This window comes from Geotrypetes seraphini, chromosome 1, assembly GCF_902459505.1.
Source record: "Geotrypetes seraphini chromosome 1, aGeoSer1.1, whole genome shotgun sequence".
NCBI classification, from domain to species: Eukaryota; Metazoa; Chordata; class Amphibia; order Gymnophiona; family Dermophiidae; genus Geotrypetes; species Geotrypetes seraphini.
Genome location: NC_047084.1, coordinates 288,335,150 through 288,353,512, shown reverse-complemented (window position 1 = coordinate 288,353,512; position 18,363 = coordinate 288,335,150). Strand labels below are relative to the sequence as shown.

General features: G+C 43.2%; 1 protein-coding gene across 3 annotated transcripts in view; it reads left to right on the top strand.

Annotated features, from left to right (window-relative positions):
- The window catches only part of HSPA12B (heat shock protein family A (Hsp70) member 12B), a 178,322-nt gene that overhangs the window by 96,096 nt on the left and 63,863 nt on the right, over positions 1–18,363 (top strand). For all 3 annotated transcript variants that reach the window (XM_033953251.1, XM_033953254.1, XM_033953259.1), the window contains one exon: positions 2,539–2,710. In XM_033953251.1, coding sequence (XP_033809142.1) covers positions 2,539–2,710 — 172 coding nt within the window. The remainder of the gene's footprint in view (positions 1–2,538; positions 2,711–18,363) is intronic.

Genomic DNA, 18,363 nt, shown 5'->3' with positions numbered 1-18,363 from the left:
TTCTTGGGACATAAAATACAAATGTTTCCTGATCTGGCACGAGATACCCAAAAACGACGTCGAGAATTTTTGATCTTAAAACCGGGAGTAATTGCTCTTGGAGCTTCTTTCTTCCTACGACACCCATGTAAATGTGTGATATTATATCAAAAGCAAAAATATGTTTTCTTTGACCCTACTCAACTGACTACCTTCTTGTCGGCTGCGTGCCTGAATGCAGGGACATCATGAGAGCTCATTGAATTAATTTGGATACTTTTCAGCTGATTGAATTTCCTGTTTTCCTTTCTTTATATTCCAATGTTATATTAGTCTTGCTGTTATTACTTCTTGGATCTACGATTTGTGGACTTGAGCTGGGGTTAAGCTACATTTCTTTTTGATTGTGGTTAAATACAACAAAATTTTGTGTTTTGTGTTCTTTAGATAACTCCATCTTTCTGTACAAGTGGATACTTGATATTTTTAATGGAAAATATGATAAATAAATAAATAAAAAAACAAAAACTTTATGTTGCTGGAAGAGACCTGTGGTCAGTGGCATAGTGAGAGACCTGGGACAGTGGTGCCCCTCCCCCACCCTCTTCTCCTCCCCCCTGCTGCACGAAGGCATCCCTTCCCCCGTACCTCTTTAACTGTCCCAGTGTGAGCAGCCTCACCAACTTGCTGTCTGCATTGGCTCTCCCTCTGAGGTCACTTCCTAGGCTTGGGACCCAGAAGTGATGTCAGATGGAGAGTCGACGCTGGCGCAAGCAGCAGGTAGGAGTTGCTGGTTTTAGCAGGTTTCGGCAATAAGCACTTCATAACTTGTATAACCTGAGTAGAAGGCAGACCTCTTTTAAAAGAAAACATTTACTGTAGATGCTTTAGACATTCTAATTAAAACATGGAACAAGATCTGCATATATAAAATATCCCTTTATTGTTAAGTGCTGGCACCTTTCAATAGGGAATTAAATAGAAAATTACAGCTAAAATCCCTTATGTAGAGTAATTTTTACCGTAAGCATTAGACCATTGGATTTATATAGCATTTTTATGTGTATCATTATTAAACAAGGTTGGAACATACTCAAGTCATTAAAAATGCTGTAGCTCCATAAAATGTAGGACTAGCTGAACAAAGAAAGTCTCATTATTTCAGTATCTCTAATTAATGGCCTGTGTTGAACCTGATGTATGTATTCCCTCTTAGGTCCCAGCCTTAGAGCATACAATACTATGACTAATAATAATATGCAGATAGCTTCCCACCCCTCATGCCATCCTTTTCTCCTTTTTCCTATAAATGATTGTAGTTCTACCCTTCCTCTCTTATGTCTTGGTCTGTCATGTATCTACCCAAAGTATTAATAGTATTAAGGCGGTATATCAAATTTCAATAAACTTGGAAATTTGTTATTTCTAGATTTAATAGAGACTTTTAAATTAATAAAGGGATTTGATAAAATAGACCAAGAAGAAGCATTACTAACTTTTTCGGAGGTGACACGGACAAGAGGTCATAGACTGAAACTGAGTGGCAGCAGGTTCAGGACGGATATCAGGAAGTACTTTTTCACACAGCGCTTGGTGGGAATTTGGAATGCTTTCCCGGAGGATGTTGTGACAGAGATTACTGTTCTGGGATTCAAGCGCAAGTTGGATGCACACCTTCTTGCAAATTGTATTGAGGGCTATGGTATATCTGGGTCTCCAATCAGGAGTACTTAAATGGGCCACCGCGTGTGCGGATCACCCAACTGGATGGACCTCGGTCTGATCCGGTGAGGGCTTTTCTTATGTTCTTATGTACGCAGTGCTGTACAGAGTCACGAAGGAGATAGTCCCTACTCAAAAGAGCTTACAATCTAAACAGACAAGACAGATACCAGGGTGGAGGAAACATTTAGGGGGATGGTTAGTTTGTTGGCTAGGTGATGAGCAGTGGGGAGTAGAGTTATGAATTGAAGGCTATATTAAAAAGGTGGGTTTTCAGTCTACTTTTATATTTAATATATTTTATTGATTTTGCAAAAATAGAACATGACAAAACTCAGAATAGCATAGTGTTCAAAACAAGTACGGTAAATGGACCCTAAAACTCTTCCATAATTCACTATGTTACTCTTCCCCCCCCCAACCCCCTCCCCAAATAGACAGAAACGGGATCTAACAAAACATGAACCCCCATCCAATGTGTCAAGAGTTCAATAAGAAGTCAAATTCAGTCTACTTTTAAACAAGATAAGGGAAGGGGCATGATGGACAAACTCAAGGCATACAGTGCAACTAGATGAAAGGGGTTTGATAGACAAACTCCATGCATATGTGGCAGCTAGATATAAGGAACAAAGTCTGGAATTGGCAGTAGAGAAGAAGGGTACAGATAAAGGCAGCTTAATCTGAGGAACGGATTTCTTGGGAAGGTATATAAGGAGAGATAATTGCAGCTTAAGCTATATACCATACTCACAGTGGTGGGCAGGGAAACACATCAACATAGAGTCTGAAAACTTGTTTTTTTCACACTGACAACTTTATTCCTTTGTTTTCCAGGCTGGTTTAGTTTCCTCTGAAAACCCAGAGCAGTTGTTGATTGCCCTTGAGCCTGAGGCTGCCTCCATCTACTGTCGAAAGCTCCGCCTCCATCAACTTATTGATTTGAGTTGTAAACCGCTTGCCAATGGTTTCACAACAGAAAAATCCATTGACTCCAGCTTCAGGCAGGGTAAGAACACTTATGTGCTGCGTAATGCAGATTGTTTATGGAAAGTCTGGCCTAAATTTATATTTTTCTTCTGTCTATTTCTTGTGTTAATATGTTGAACTTTCACTATTTGAATTTTGTAACTCGCTGATTGTCCAGCTCTCTTCAGTGTGAACCGTCTAGAAGTCATCTGACTATGGCGGTATAGAAAAATAAAGTTATTATTATTATTAAATTTAAAGGCACAATTAAAGGCCTATTGGTTATAGGAATTACCATGCATAAGGTGACCATATGTCCCGTTTTGAACAGGACAGTCCCGTTTTTGGATTCCCTGTCCCGTTGTCCCCACACACAGCTTCGGGACGCCAAAATGTCCCGTTTTCAGGGACAGCATCCTGATGCTGTGTACAGGAAACAAAAAAATCCAACCATGTAATTCCCTTATTAAAATCAGTACACTGGCTTCCATTGTCACACAGATTGACATATAAATCCTGTTACTAGTACTTAAAATGCATCAATTTCAAACCCCTCCCTATCTTGATCATCTTTTCACTTCTTATCTGCCAAACCACTCTCTCCGGTCACTTCAACAAAACTTACTCATCATTCCAATCACCAGACAGATCACATATGAGTCCACCCGGAGCAGTATTTTTTTTCTGGTCCCACCTTATGGAACGCTTTGCCCGTTCAGCTCAGACTTGAACCTTCACATGATAGATTTAAATCATCCCTCAAAACATTTCTATTCAGAGATACCTTTGAATAAGATTTACTTCTCTTTATGTAACACTCTCCGGGTCCTTTCCAGATCATGAACTATACGATTGCACAGACTATCTACTCTTGTCTCTCTGTCCAATCAACCATTGTAGTTCCTTTCTATTCTATTTTTCCTATTCTCCTCTCTCTCTCTCCCTATTACTATCATTGCTAATTTTATGTAAACCACATAGATGCATTGCAAAGTGCGGTATATGAAGAATGAATAAAACCTGAAACTTGAAACTATGAAAGGTATTTGGAAGTTAGCATGTTGCATTTACCACTTACTAACTGCCTAATATAAAAAACAGACCATGTCATGCCCTACTACAAAGAATTGTACTGGCTCCCAATCGGGCCCAATCATTATTCAAATTGGGTTGATTCATGTACAAGGCTCTCTATGGCCTCTTACCAAAATATGCGACTGGCAGCAACGATGCATGTAAGCTGCCTGCATGAGCCATGTAAACTTCCCTTTGCTATGTCTCCCACTTGCTGATGTCACTTCCTGTTTTCTTTCTAGTGGAATGTGGCAGTGGGAAGTCTGTGGTGCCTGTACAGGCAGCAGATGTGCATTGCTGCTGCTGCTGAGTAAAGGTCCTGATGTAGAACCGAGGTGGGGGTGGGAAGAGGCATTCAGAGAGGGAAGAAAGTGCAAATGCTGTGTGTGTGAGGGGGGGGGGTGAAGGAGAGAAATGCAGGACAAAAGGAGGGGGGTAGGTCCATCCATCTTAACTCTAGGCTGACCCAAAATGGCAGGTATGGCTATGCCCCTGCTGGGCACACTTGTTTTATATGGCATGCACATAGCTTACAAAATCTGTAACTTATGTGTATAGATGGTAGACACGCCCATGCCCCACTTATGCTCCACCCATGTGTACATCCTTTGTGTTCCTATACAATAATGCATTTGTGCACCAATTTATAGAATAATTACATTACATTACATTAGAGATTTCTATTCCGCCGTTGCCTTGCGGTTCAAGGCGGATTACAAAAGAATTACAATAAAGGTATTACATGAAGAAGATATCTGGTAATTTCTAGAGGAGATACGGAGTAGATGAGGTTGCTTTGGGGAATTGGGAAGGTATTAGGGAGTGGTATTGGGAAGTGGGAAGGAGCTAGCAGCATTAAGTCGTTTGCAGGAATTTCTTGAAGAGTAGAGTCTTTATTTCTTTTCTGAATGTTTTGTAGTCTGGGGTCATAATTAGTACATTGGAAATTTGGTTGTCGAGTTTTGCTCCTTGTGTGGCTAGAAGGCCATCATAGTTTTTTCCATTTGACTTCTTTGATTGGAGGGTACTTGAATGTGTTGTGCACATATGTGTATAAGTGCCAGTTTTCTTGGCACTTACATGTGAATGGCATGCATAACTACATGTGAACAGTTATAGAACTACCTTTATACTTTAAACTCTCATGGGAAGAGAAATAGGCAATCACATTGAGCTCAGATTTCAAAAGGTGTGGAAGGCATCGCAAGAGAAATGCTAAAAAGGAGATTTAATTACTCAGTAGTGATTTTTTTTTACGGTAGCCATATTTGTATTCATCTTTGTCCAGTCACAAAGGAAGGCTCTTGATAAAGATTTCATATCAGTATAGCCATCAAGCTTGAAACCTTAGAAACAATGACTGGTCGGCAGCCTGTTTATTTTGAAAGAAACATTCTCCAAACCCTTCAAAAACAGGGAAGGGTGTCTCTCTTACAGATTTCAACAAAGCAAAGGAGTAGAGCGGCCCTTTGGGAAATTAGTCATGGAAACAGTCCTATTTCCTGAGCTTCCTTTGGCGAGGTCCAGGAGTTCCCATATAAAAATACTAATTTTTGTTGTTGAAAGTTCCGTATATTTTGGATTACTGCCGCAGCATAGGAGCTGTACTCTCTGTTCACACCCTGTAAATAGTACATCAGTTCTTATTTCAGCAACAAATCAAATACATCAAAAGGTCTTTGCCCTCGGTGAATATAATATTGTGACACAGAGTAATTTTTGTTGTTTTTTTTTCGTTTTGTGGCTACATTGGACTGGAGAGCATTTTAAATGTAATTTCCTAGGCTAGTATAAATCACTACTAGTTGCATGCTGCAAGAGCCTAACTGAGGAGAGAGAATTAGGGTCATCCTGTTTCCGTGTAATGTGGTACTTCTAGTCCTGTGGTCGTAAGTATAAACAAACACTAAAAATACCAGAATGCTAAAGGAAATGGAAATGAGCAAATGGAATGAACCTAGAAGAACATCTCAGTGCTGCAACTTGTGTATGACCTGTTGGGTCTGCTGTAATGCACAAGCTTCAAAGCTTTTGTGCTGTATTAAAACTAATTAAGCATGCAAGCAGCAATGTTATAGCCAAATCCAGTAGTATGCATTGAAGATGGCAAGCAAAATTAGAGTACTCATTCTTCGAAATGTCCAGTTGGATCAGAGATCGGGTGGGCAGGAGGAAGGCTTTGTGGTTTGGTAACTAGATCTTTCCACGCTTGTAAGGCAGGAAAACAATTGGGACATGAGTTCAGCTACCCTTTACCCCTGCTGCTCACTGGGAGCTTGGAAACAATGCTTTATTCCTCAGCACCTTCGTTTGCTCAGTTTAGTGTGGTTGCTGGGTTAGTCTGGTTTAAAGGTTAACAATTAGAAATAAAATCAAAGAAAAATAAGGTGAAGAACAATGCATTTTCTGACAAGCTGTCGAAGACCAGATCCTTCGTCCTCTGGTCAGAACAGTATAAGCAAAAGATTACAATATCAGAACATATAAGTGAAACATAAAAGCATTCCAATGAATGTCTGAAGGGAAAAGGTGGGGTACACATGCTTTTCCTTAAATATAGTTACAATCTACAGAGCTGGATTACAATCGACTGCAGCTTTTTGGAAATGTGGTCAGTTCAGTGGTACACTATTGCATATGTTATTTGAATGCCCCAAAGTTCAGACATTTTGTCAAAATGTTAGGAAATTTACAAGTTTCAAGTTTCAAGTTTTATTAGGATTTTATATACCGCCTATCAAGGTTATCTAAGCGGTTTATACAATCAGGTACTCAAGCATTTTCCCTGTCTGTCCCAGTGGGCTCACAATCTATCTAACGTAGTCATTTTTTCCCCTCTTATGCCCACCCCTTCTCTGCCACTAGTCATTTTTCGGTTCATATTATCGTGGCTCGAAATGTCCCTCTCATTAGGGAAGCTTTACGATATCCTTATACCAATAGCCCTGCAACAAATTCTAGGAAGTTGGAAGAGTTCTGTTGATCTAAATGACACCTTCTGATGGCATACAGTGTTACAGTCCATTCTTATTATTCGCGGTAGTATGGTTCCCAGAAAAATTCATGAACCATGAAATCACAAATAACGAAACACTGCGTCTTTGGGAAAATGGAGGTTAGGTTCCAACAGTACATTTTGCACCTCAAAACTGCATAAAGTGAATAATGGATCAAATAAGTTATATAGGGTTAGGTTCCTGGATGGGATAGCATTTGACAAATACCACAATAGCATATTGTAAACATATTGGGCTTTCTAAAAAGGGCCCTTATGTGCTCACCATTAGGACAAAATGGTTCAGAGGTACTGTAGAATGTTTACCGCACAGACTGGAAAATGGACACATAAAGAGATGGTATACTACCATTATGAAAACACTGCTTGACGGGTGCATTACCCAATCCTAGAATAACGCAGCACTGGTGCATTACCCAAAATCAGCATGACCTTAAATGCAAGGTTTTTATTATGAAGGTAACGTTCAACTTCTGGAATGAAACAGTTGTTCAACCAATCGCAGAATAATGCGGACGTCATCCAAACATTGCAGTGCCATCTCCAATGGACTGGCATGCAGTTCGGGTTCTTTCCTTTAAGTGCACAAGGATTTTGGGCTCTGTAGACCATAAGAGGCTTGCATTTGAAATCACCCTTGGCATTGTCATACAGTAGCAAGGTGGTGTGATCTGTAAAAGCCTTGAATCCTAGGGCTTTTGCTGCCATTTTCATTATATATGTCCATTTCCCAGTCAGCTTGTAATACAAGTCAGTCTCATCCACATTGAAGAACTGCTCTTGCATATACCCTTTTTCTTCAATTACGCTTTGCAGGTACATTTTAAATTCCTCAGCAGCTTCATTGTTAGTTGAATCTGCCTCCCTGGAAAGATTTACTTTTTTTTTTTTACTGCATTATCACTTTTTAGAACACATTAGCCAACTTGAACTCGCAGAAAAAGGGTTTCATGTTTTCCTGCCCCTGGTTGACGTGTTTGTAAATGTCTCTGGCTTTCATCCTGACAGAAGTTCTGTTCACTGTGCATTTTTTCTTATTCACCATTTGCATTATCCACAAATTTAGCTGCTTCTCCATCTTTTCCATTGACTAATCATGAGCCATAGATGTTATTTTGGAACTTTCCAGATAGATCGGATTGTGGATTCATTCACATTGAACTCATGGCTGACAGCAGATATAGACTTGCCAGAAAGAAGCCTGTCTAACAAACACATATTTTGTTACTCAGACACATGACATGCTTCTTTCTCTGGAGTTGTACCTGAAGATGCTTGTAACTCAATCTCTTGATGCTTGGTGGCCATTTCTGGAAGCAAATGTCAATGTGACAAAGTGAAAGTGAAAGCGAAAGCAAACAAAGCTTTTTTTTCTAAGTTCAGAGGTCTGTTAATATGTGAACACATGGCACGAATAGCAAATAACGGTCACAATGCATGCAACCGTGGATAAACTATGAAAATGTAATCAGGATAAGCACAAATAACAAGAACCTACTTTATTGTATTATAGATATGAACTATTTATGACATAAAGATAAGATTTGGCAGCCTGCTGAACACTTCCAGAAAGAACCTCTTTCTGCTTGGTGTACTGTTGTGTGTTTATTCTCTGCCTATATTCCTGGTTTTTAAATTATTTTCTTCTTTTTTGTGACCTAAGATTATCTATATTATGGTAACCAATTTTATTTCTTATTGATACTTGCATTAAGATAATTTAGGGGAATATATATACTGTAAACTGGTCCCAAGTTTTTCTATTTTTTACTTGTATGTTTTGTATTTTTTGTGGCATATGTTTATATTGTATTTTCCCTCTGAAAATACAAGGTATTTAAGATATTGAAAAAACGGTGGAATACCAGGCACTATGACAGCATCAGGTATTATGGGCATTCTGAAAAACAGTTTTGCGGAGTAACATAGTGGTCAGTGCAGTGGATTGTAAACCAAGGCATCCAAGTTCATTTCCCATTTCAACTCTCTCTCCCTCTCTCTTTAAATTGTGAGCCCTCAAGAAACAGACATATACCTACTATACCTAAATATTTATGACATCTGCAAGATTAAAAGCTACTGAGGTGAAGTCCAGTCAGGTACAGTAGATATTCCCCTGTTCCTGAAGTGCTCAGCATTTAAAATATGAGTTGTAGGAGGCACTAACCACTAGGCTGTCTTTTTGCTCCACAACGATGTCTGTGTGATCATTTCTGTAAAACGCTGCCAGAAAGACGTCCTTGTCCCTGGATTTTTGGCCTTCATAATTTGGATGTTTCCATTTGTAAAATGGCTGCTCATTTGAGACAGTCTCACTTATTTTCGAACAGGAAACCCTGATGTATTTCCTGTTCAAAAACGGCTGTGTGATGGATGGAGGTTTTTTGGATATTATTGTGAGCTTCTTTACCACTACTAATGGTAGGGATGTCAATTCAAAGCAGTTTGCATGAGCATCTGTAAAAAGTGTTACAATACTTGAGCTTATAATACAGAGTTACAAAGAGCTTCTGTAAGCGGTGTTACAATACAGAGTTATTAATACCGGCATAATTATGGCATAATCAATCAATCATCCTTCTTATGTTACCGGCACATCAATCGTCCTACATATATGTATATGTTCATACCAAATCAATCGTCCTACCTATCTTCACATCTAATATTAGGTTTACTGTTGCAGTTAAGTACATAATACTTACACACCTCCTAAGGAGTTTGGCCTATTCAACTAAATATAGTCTATATACATGTATCTGTATTGTGTTTTATTTTATCTTTCAAGTATTATCTTTCTCAGTCTAGTTTTCTGGGCTTCAGTCCTTGGTCCTTTTATATCCTATTATGTTCTTTCTATTGAGTTCCTGATTGGGGGTAAAGGGGAGGGCTAGTCACCTGTCTCTATGTTCTTATTCTGACTTGGATGTCCATTTGAAAATGCCTCTCCAAATACAAAAACATGCACACAAGAGTATAGAATAAGAGGGACAGTGGTGCTGAACCCATATCTGTATTTAGAGTCATGACCAGTCTAAATTAAAATGCCATCTGCCATCCTTGCACATTATCTCTTTAATGTTGCAATGCATGCTAATGAGCATAATGAGATACAAATGAAGGCATACTGAGCTCTGGCAAATTATCATGCCCATTCACTAATCAGCAAACACATACTAGAACCAAAATTTATCACCCATTCCAGACCATGCATTAGGACCCCTGTGCACATGCTGCAAAAGCCCACCTGCTAGCCAGAGGCGGTTTGTAGAAGGAAATTGAAGCATTTTGACTGCTACATCAGGAAAGGCTGCAGAAAGCAAGGAGAATATGCTCCAGAGGACAGAGGCAAAAGTAAAGGAGGAAGCTGAAAAAGCAAGCATATGCTTAGAAATTAAACCACAACAACTGTGCATTCTAAACGTAAAATCTGGCAAAGTCTGCCTAAAGAAAAGCACGTGTGTACTTTCTACTGGTGTGCTTAGCTATAAAATAACCCCACCCCTCCCTTAGGGACTAATGTACTAAAAAGCAATACATTCAGCCAAACACCACATCTATTTCACCAGATTTAACGTGAGTTCAGTTGGGAGTATTTGACTTGTTTACTAGGAATTGCCTATGCAAATCAGCCTCAAAGGAAATGTACAGCTGTAATTGTCAGTAGAAGCAGTAGGGAAGGTACAGAGCTTAAAGCTTCTTCCTCTTCACATTCCTGGAGGTGAGGATTCTCCTTTCATGGTACACCAGCAGGTTTGTGGGGGCAATGCTATAAAGTGTACCAAAGATTAATTGCCAAGAAGCAGTGCCTTAAGCACTAAGGGCCAGATTCTAGAAATGATGCCAAGCGGTGCCTACATTGTAAGCACCACTCAGCACAGTTGTCAAAAAATCGGCAACTGTTTATAGAACCCCACCTAGCGGTGCCTAAGTGAACTTAGGCATCATCACATTAGGCCCGCTTTACACTCACCTAATTTGGCGACACCTTCTGTATGTCAGATGTCTAACGATGCCTAAGCCAACCACGCCTGTTCTCCACCCATAACCACACCTACTTTTTAACATAGCCATCGTTAGGCATCTCTGGTGCCTCCACTTAGACATCGATATTCATCCTAAGAGTTCGGCGCCAAACTTTTAAACTGCTTATTTTTTATATATTTATTTATTTTTGATTGACTGAAAACAGATATGGTCAATTACCACGCCAATTAAGCCAGTTAAAAAAATTAAGTTGGCGCAGATCCCGAACTTAGGCATTGCTAGGCAGCTGCAATTAGGGTACCCAGAGGTGCCTAAAATAGATACTGTATAGAGAATTTGGGAGTAAGGAGCTGATATTCAGATCATAGGAGGCAGCTGGTACTGTCTGCAAATATTCAAAGTCGTGCCATTTCCAATGACCGGCACTGAACATCTGGGTTATTTTTGGCTAACACTAACTTAACAAGTTAAGTTAATATTCAGTGCTAGTCGGTTAATTTAATAGCGACCAAAAATAGGCCTGCTATTTACACAGCCCGATATGGCCTCTAAACTTAGCCAGCCAGTTCTTGAATATTCACAGCTAGCCACTAACTGCAAATATTCAGTAGAAATAACCAGCTATCTCCCTTTGAATATTAGCGGTTAGCTGGCCAGATGCTATTTAACTGGCAAGGAGCTGTTCCTGGCTGGTTAAATAGTGCTGAATATCAGGGGTGGGGTAATTCCAGAATGTTCTATTCCATTATAGAATAGTAGAGGAAGTTGGTATTTATGCAGTTTCAATGAACATAAGAACATAAGAATAGCCTTACTGGGTCAGACCAATGGTCCATCAAGCCCAGTAGCCCCTTCTCATGGTGGCCAATCCAAGTCCCTAGTACCTGGCCAAAACCCAAGGTGTAGCAATATTCCATGTTACCGATCCAGGGCAAGCAGTGGCTTTCCCCATGTCTTTCTCAATAACAGGCTATGGACTTTTCCTCCAGGAACTTGTCCAAACCTTTCTTAAAACCAGCTACATTATCCGCTCTTACCATATCCTCTGGCAACGCGTTCCAGAGCTTAACTATTCTATAAGTGAAAAAAATTTCCTCCTGTTGGTTTTAAAAGTATTTCCCTGTAACTTCATCGAGTCCATCGGGTCTTTGTAATTTTTGACGGAGTGAAAAATTGATCCACTTGAACCCATTCTACTTCGCTCTGGATTTTGTAGACTTCAATCATATTTCCCCTCAGCCGTCTCTTTTCCAAGCTGAAGATCCCTAACCGTTTTAGTCTTTCCTCATACGAGAGGAGTTCCATGCCCCTTTACCATCTTGGTCGCTCTTCTTTGAACCTTTTCTAGCGCCTCTATATCTTTCTTGAGATAAGGAGACCAGAATTGAACGCAATACTCCAAGTGTGAATAAGGTCTGAATGAAGCACTTTAGAGTGTAACGTGCAGTATTGTGCAAGTTATGTTTATAAATATTGAGACACCCATGCACCCCTTTGTGCACTCCCCTGCCCCTTGCAGTTGCATACAAATTAAGCTGTATGCTAAAATTATATACTGTTGAGCACGGAGCCGGTACTTACACACATACTGTAACTGTAACAGTCACGCTTGTAATTGCTAGAATTCTCCTGTATATCCTACATGCACATTTGGGCCCATATTCTGTAAATGGCACCTAAATTGGCTGACACCTAAAAAAATGGCACCAGCCACATGTCAATCACATTTAGGCACTGTTAACAGAATCACGGCTACCGATGCCTGAGAAAATCTTAGGAGCCAGTAATGTAGGCCAGGGTTTTATAGATCCACATTTCTGGCACCTGAGTTTTCGTGCATAGTGGCACTTAGTGATGCCTAAAGTCATCTCTGCCCTTAGACGTGCCCACTTTGGCCTTAGGTGCCATTAGGAACCATGCTGTAGGCGATTCCAATGCTTATTCTTTTTTAACGAATTCTTAATGGGTTTTAAATAGTATGGTCAATTACCGCACCGATTAAAGCAATTAAGCTTGGCGCTGGTAGGTGCGGTCTAAGTGCCTAACTTTTGTTTAGAGAATATGGCCCTCGGTGCCTAAATGTAGACGACCTCTTATAGAGTGAGAGTGAAAGTATGTCCACCCTGTTACATGGATGAGCAAGAGATGAGACCAGACAAAGCTGTCAATGCTTCCCTTATCGCCCATCATTTACCACCACTCCGGGTTTTGTCTCCAAAGGCCAGATGGAGCTACCAAGGACTGAGGAAATGGGGAAAGTATTGGAAATCAAAACAGTGGGATCTCCTCATTGACCTGCTATCCCTCTGACGCTCTCCATCTTATTTTATTTTGTTTATTTATTTATATACTGCTTATATCCTAAGTGGTTTACATTGAACAGTAATCAGGTGCTCTAAGTATTTTCCCTGTCTGTTCTGGTGCGCTCACAATCTAACTATGGTGCCTGCTTAGTCATCGCTAACCTTCAGCTGATAAAGCAGTCAAGTTTTCTGCCTTTGCTCTCTCATAGTACTGTGAACAAATGGAGAATATTTAGAGGCTGATATTCTAAAGTGCACTAACCACAGTTTTTATTGTGCTTACTAATGGGCTGTGTTAATTACATGCAAATGAGTGAAGCGGTAAATTCTTAGTGAGTAGGGCAATAATCATTTATAACCCAGGAATGAGATTTCATGCCTAAATGAACTTATTGCTCTTTAGTAAACCAGCCCGGTGGCGTGAAGTGCTAAAAAGACGATGCTTCCTAAAGGGATCTGTAGTGAGATGAAAACTCTATAGCAGCTCCATTTAAAGCACTGTTCAGTTCCCTCAACCGGACACTGATCATCCAGCTTTCTATCTCATGCATTTTCATTGTAGATATCCTGAAAATCTGACTGGCTGGAGTTTCCCCAGGACAGAGTTGAGAATCACTGCTTTAGGTCAGGACATGAAGGAAAGTCTCAGTGAGACTTGAGGAAATGAGCTACCTGCAACATTCAACCTGCAAGAACCCTTGTGGGAAGCTGTTTGCTTTATCTTCAAACTATCATCCAATGCAAACATATTGTGAGAAATTCAGTAAATGGCGTCTAAAAAGATAGGCACCTATATTTCTTGTCAATCATACTTCAAGGTGCCTATTACAGAATCGTTCTTAACTTAGGGCTAGATTAACTAACCCTCCGATCCGTGTGCGATCCATTTCCATTTGCATGCAGGCCGACAAATTCACTAAAGGCCTGCATGCAAATGGAGACGATCGTTGGCATGCCCCCATCCAACTGCACGGATCGCTAAAGCCCTGACAGTAGTGACAGGAGAAACAGCCTCTTATCACTGCTGTCAGGGCTTCTGCTGGCTTTCTTTTTTAATCGGGCAGATATTTTGTGTGTTTTACATACGCAAAATATCTGCCCGATTTAAAAAAAAAATTAACCCCCCTTCCCAACAAGTGCCCTGAACACCCCTCCCCAAACCCCACAAAAAATTTGCCCCGACGCCGCTTAAAATTATGGCAGGAGGGTTCCCACTCTCTCATGCCATCAGTTCCACTCACCCAAAAACTAACGGCAGGAGGAATGCCAACTTCCTCCTGCCACCCATCCCCCGTACCTTTTACGGAGCAGGAGGGGTACTCAACCCTTCCTGCTCCAGGCCTCCTCTGATGCCGACCAGCTGGCTGGGCCCGGCCCACCCTGCTTAAAATTATGGCAGGAGGGTTCCCACTCCCTCCTGCCATCAGTCCCACCCACCCAAAAACTAACAGCAGCTATCTCCTGCCACCCCACCCCCCCAGATGCCCCCTCCCTATTCCCGGTCCCCTCTCTACACACACCCCTTACCGTTAACGGAGCAGGAGGGGTGCTCAACCCCTCCTGCTCCAATGCCTCCCACGACGCGTCTGAAGCCTTAGGCCCCGCCCCGGTGTATCATGTGATGCATGAAGCGGGGTCTAAGGCCCTGATTGACTGAGGCGCCTCAGGTTCCTCCTTTGCAAAGGGCCTGGGGCACCTCATCCAATCAGGGACTTCCTTAGGGCTGAGCCTTAGTAAGTCCCTGATTGGCTATTGCTTTGACCAATCAGGGACTTCCTTAGGCTCAGCCCAGGCCCCACCCAAAGAAGAAGCCTGAGCTAATCAGGGCATTAGGCTCCTCCCCATGCATCACACAATGCACTGAGGTGGGGCCTAATGCCCACATTCGCGGTGCATCATGACCAGGAGCAGGAGCAGGAGGACTGTGCGGTTCCTCCTGCTTCTGAAGACAGCAGAAGACAATGCTGGAGGCCAAGGAAGAGGGAGGGATTGAGCATCCCTCCTGCTCTCAACTTTTAGGTACAGGGGAGGTTTCAGGCCAGGTCGGGCCAGGCCCAACCAGGGGTGGGCTGGTCAGGGGGTGCATTGGGCCAGTCGGGGGACTGGTGTGCCGGTCGGAGGTGGTGAAGGGAATGGAGGGAGGGATGTGGCATGGTGCTGGAGAGGGGTGATAGAAGGAGAAATGTTGGGCATGGGGCTGGTGGGCAGGGGCGAAAGATGAGAAAGGGATAAATGCTGGAACATGGTAGGAGGAACTAATGGACAGCAACAGAAGAATTTATATTAGATGGGAAAGCGGAAAAAAGAAACTGGGACCAACTTTATGGAAAAATAAGTCTCCAGACAACAAAGGTAAAAAACAGAATTTATTGCCTAAAATATGTTAGCTTTGGGAAATGTATATAGCAGATGTCTTTGTATTGTGTTCAAAAGAAAAGGAAATGCTTTTCTGGTTTTATTTCTACAGTGTTGAAGTACTTGCTGGCCCTTGCTGTGACTGGTGGGGATCCCCAAGCACCGCCAATAGAGGACCTCCTCTAGAGACGGACAGAACTCCCCTCCACCAAGCACAGCAGTCGCTGGCAACATCCATGAGCCACTGAGGTGCCAGCATCTGTGACTCAGGGACGCTATTGCTGCCTGCCAAGCTTGGCAAAAGGGACCCCCGGCCAACTGCACAGGAAGTCCTCAGCTGACAGCTTGGGGGTTCTCATCATCTGAGTATTTATATTTTATATTTACATTAGAGGCTCTCGTAGAAACCCGTTTACAAAGTATGTACTCTTCCCAATTAATATTTCCAAATTAATAAAGTGTCTTTGCTTATTTGTAAACGGGTCTGTACCAGAGCCTTTAATTAAGTAGGTATTAACGTAGAACAAAATGTTTTCCAGAGAAAGGAAAATGGTAAAACCAGAAGACATAATTTGAGGTTGAGGGGTGGTAGATTCAGGGGCAATGTTAGGAAATTCTACTTTATGGAGAGGGTAGTGGATGCCTGGAATGCGCTCCCGAGAGAGGTGGTGGAGAGTAAAACTGTGACTGAGTTCAAAGAAGCGTGGGATGAACACAGAAGATTTAGAATCAGAAAATAATATTAAATATTGAACTAGGCCAGTTACTGGGCAGACTTGCACGGTCTGTGTCTGTGTATGGCCTTTTGGTGGAGGATGGGCAGGGGAGGTCTTCAATGGCTGGGAGGGTGTAGATGGGCTGGAGTAAGTCTTAACAGAGATTTCGGCAGTTGGAACCCAAGCACAGTACCGGGTAAAGCTTTGGATTCTTGCCCAGAAATAGCTAAGAAGAAAAAATTAAAAACAAATTTAAATTGAATCAGGTTGGGCAGACTGGATGGACCATTCGGGTCTTTATCTGCCGTCATCTACTATGTTACTATGCATAATTAAATGAAATAACTATTTCTGAAGTTTCTAGGGATGGGCGGGGACAGAGGAGATTCCTTGTGGGGACGGGTGGGATTTCTGTCCCCACGCAACTCTCTAATCGGTACACGATCGGTGTGCTTAGCAGTGGCGTACCAAGGGGGGGGCGTGGGGGGCGGTCCGCCCCGGGTGCCAAGCCCTGAGGGGGTGCTCCCGGTCCGGTCCGGTTCTCCCCCCCCCCCCTGCGCCGGGTGTCGCGTCTGTAAACAGCCTGCAGCAAGATCGCACGATGCCAGCGATCTTTGCCTGCTTCGGCTGTTTCCTCCGTCACGGTCCCGCCCCTCCTATGATGTCAGAGGAGGGGCGGGACCGCGGCAGAGGAAACAGCCGAAGCAAGCAAAGATCGCTCGCATCGCGCGATCTTGCTGCAGGCTGTTTCCCCAGGGAAATGAAGCGGGGAGGCCGGGGGATTCGTGGTGGTGGTGGTGGGACCGAGCAGTCCTTCGAGGTAGTTGGGGGGGGGCAGCAGGCCTTCAGGGTGGGGTGGGCAGGCAGACCTTGTGGAGGGGGGGGAGACAGGCCTTCAAGGGGGATAGGCAGGCCTTCGGGGGGGGGGTGACAGGCCTTCGGGGGGGGTGCAGGCCTTCGGGGGGGGGACAGGCCTTCAAGGGGGGGGACAGACAGGCAGGCCTCAAGGGGGGGACAGGCCTGTGGGGCGGGCAGGCAGACCTTGTGGAGGGGGGGAGACAGGCCTTCAGGGGGACAGGCCTTCAAGGGGGACAGGCAGGCCTTTGGGGGGGTGACAGGCCTTCGGGGGGCAGGCCTTCGAGGGGGGTGTAGGCCTTTGGGGGGGTGCAGGCCTTCAAGGGGGGGGAAAGGCCTTCAGGGGGGGCAGGCCTTCAAGGGGAACAGGCAGGCAGGCCTTCGAGGGGGGTGTAGGCCTTCGGGGGGATGCAGGCCTTCGGGGGGGTACAGGCCTTCAAGGGGGGGGACAGGCCTTCAGGGGGGCAGGCCTTCAGGAGGGGCAGGCCTTCAAGGGGAGCAGGCAGGCAGGCCTTCAAGGGGGGGACAGGCCTTCAGGGGTGGGATGCAGACCTTTAAGGGGGGGGGACAGGCCTTCAGGGGAGGGGGGCCCTGGTGTAGAAGTACACGGAGGGAAGGGGGAGGGGTTCAAAGAGACGTGCATATGCCGGACTTTGGGTGGGAAAAAATAATGGGTCTGAAAATAGAGGAGAGAGAGAAAGGTGATGGACATGGGTTTTAGGGAAGGAAGGAACAGAAAGGTAGAGAAGTTGGACACAAGGGATGGTGTGGAGGGGGGGATAGAGATACTGGTTAGGAGGGTAGTTGGGAAAAGAAAGGGAGAGATGGTGGACCCTGGGATGGTGGGGAAGGAGGGAGAGCTGCTGGATGAAAGGGTAGTTAAGAAAAGGTGGATCTGTGGAGGGAGACAAAAAAGGAAAGATGCCAGACATCCGGGGAAGGGAAGGGAAACGGAAGGGGAGGACAGAGATGGCAGATGGATGGTTAGCACGGAGAAAGAAGAAAGAAGGAGACCCTGGCAAGCAAGTTATCAGAAGACAACCAGAGCCTTGGCCCAACAAAATTTGAAAAATAACCAGACAACTAAAAGGTAGAAAAACTAATTTTATTTTCTGTTTTGTGATTACAATATGTCAGATTTGAAATGTGTATCCTGCCAGAGCTGGTGTTAGACCGCAAACGTGAGATAGGATTTAACAGAGAGGAAAAGTCCTTTTTGTTTCTTTATTTTATTTACACCACAGCGCCAGTGTGGTTAGGAGAAGCCAAAGGGGGGTGAAAAAGGTATAAAATAAACCCACCAGGATGTTTGAAAAAAACACCCAATTGGGCAGGAAAATCGAATCGATAAACCAATTCAATAGGCTGAATCGAATCGAAATTTTTTCCC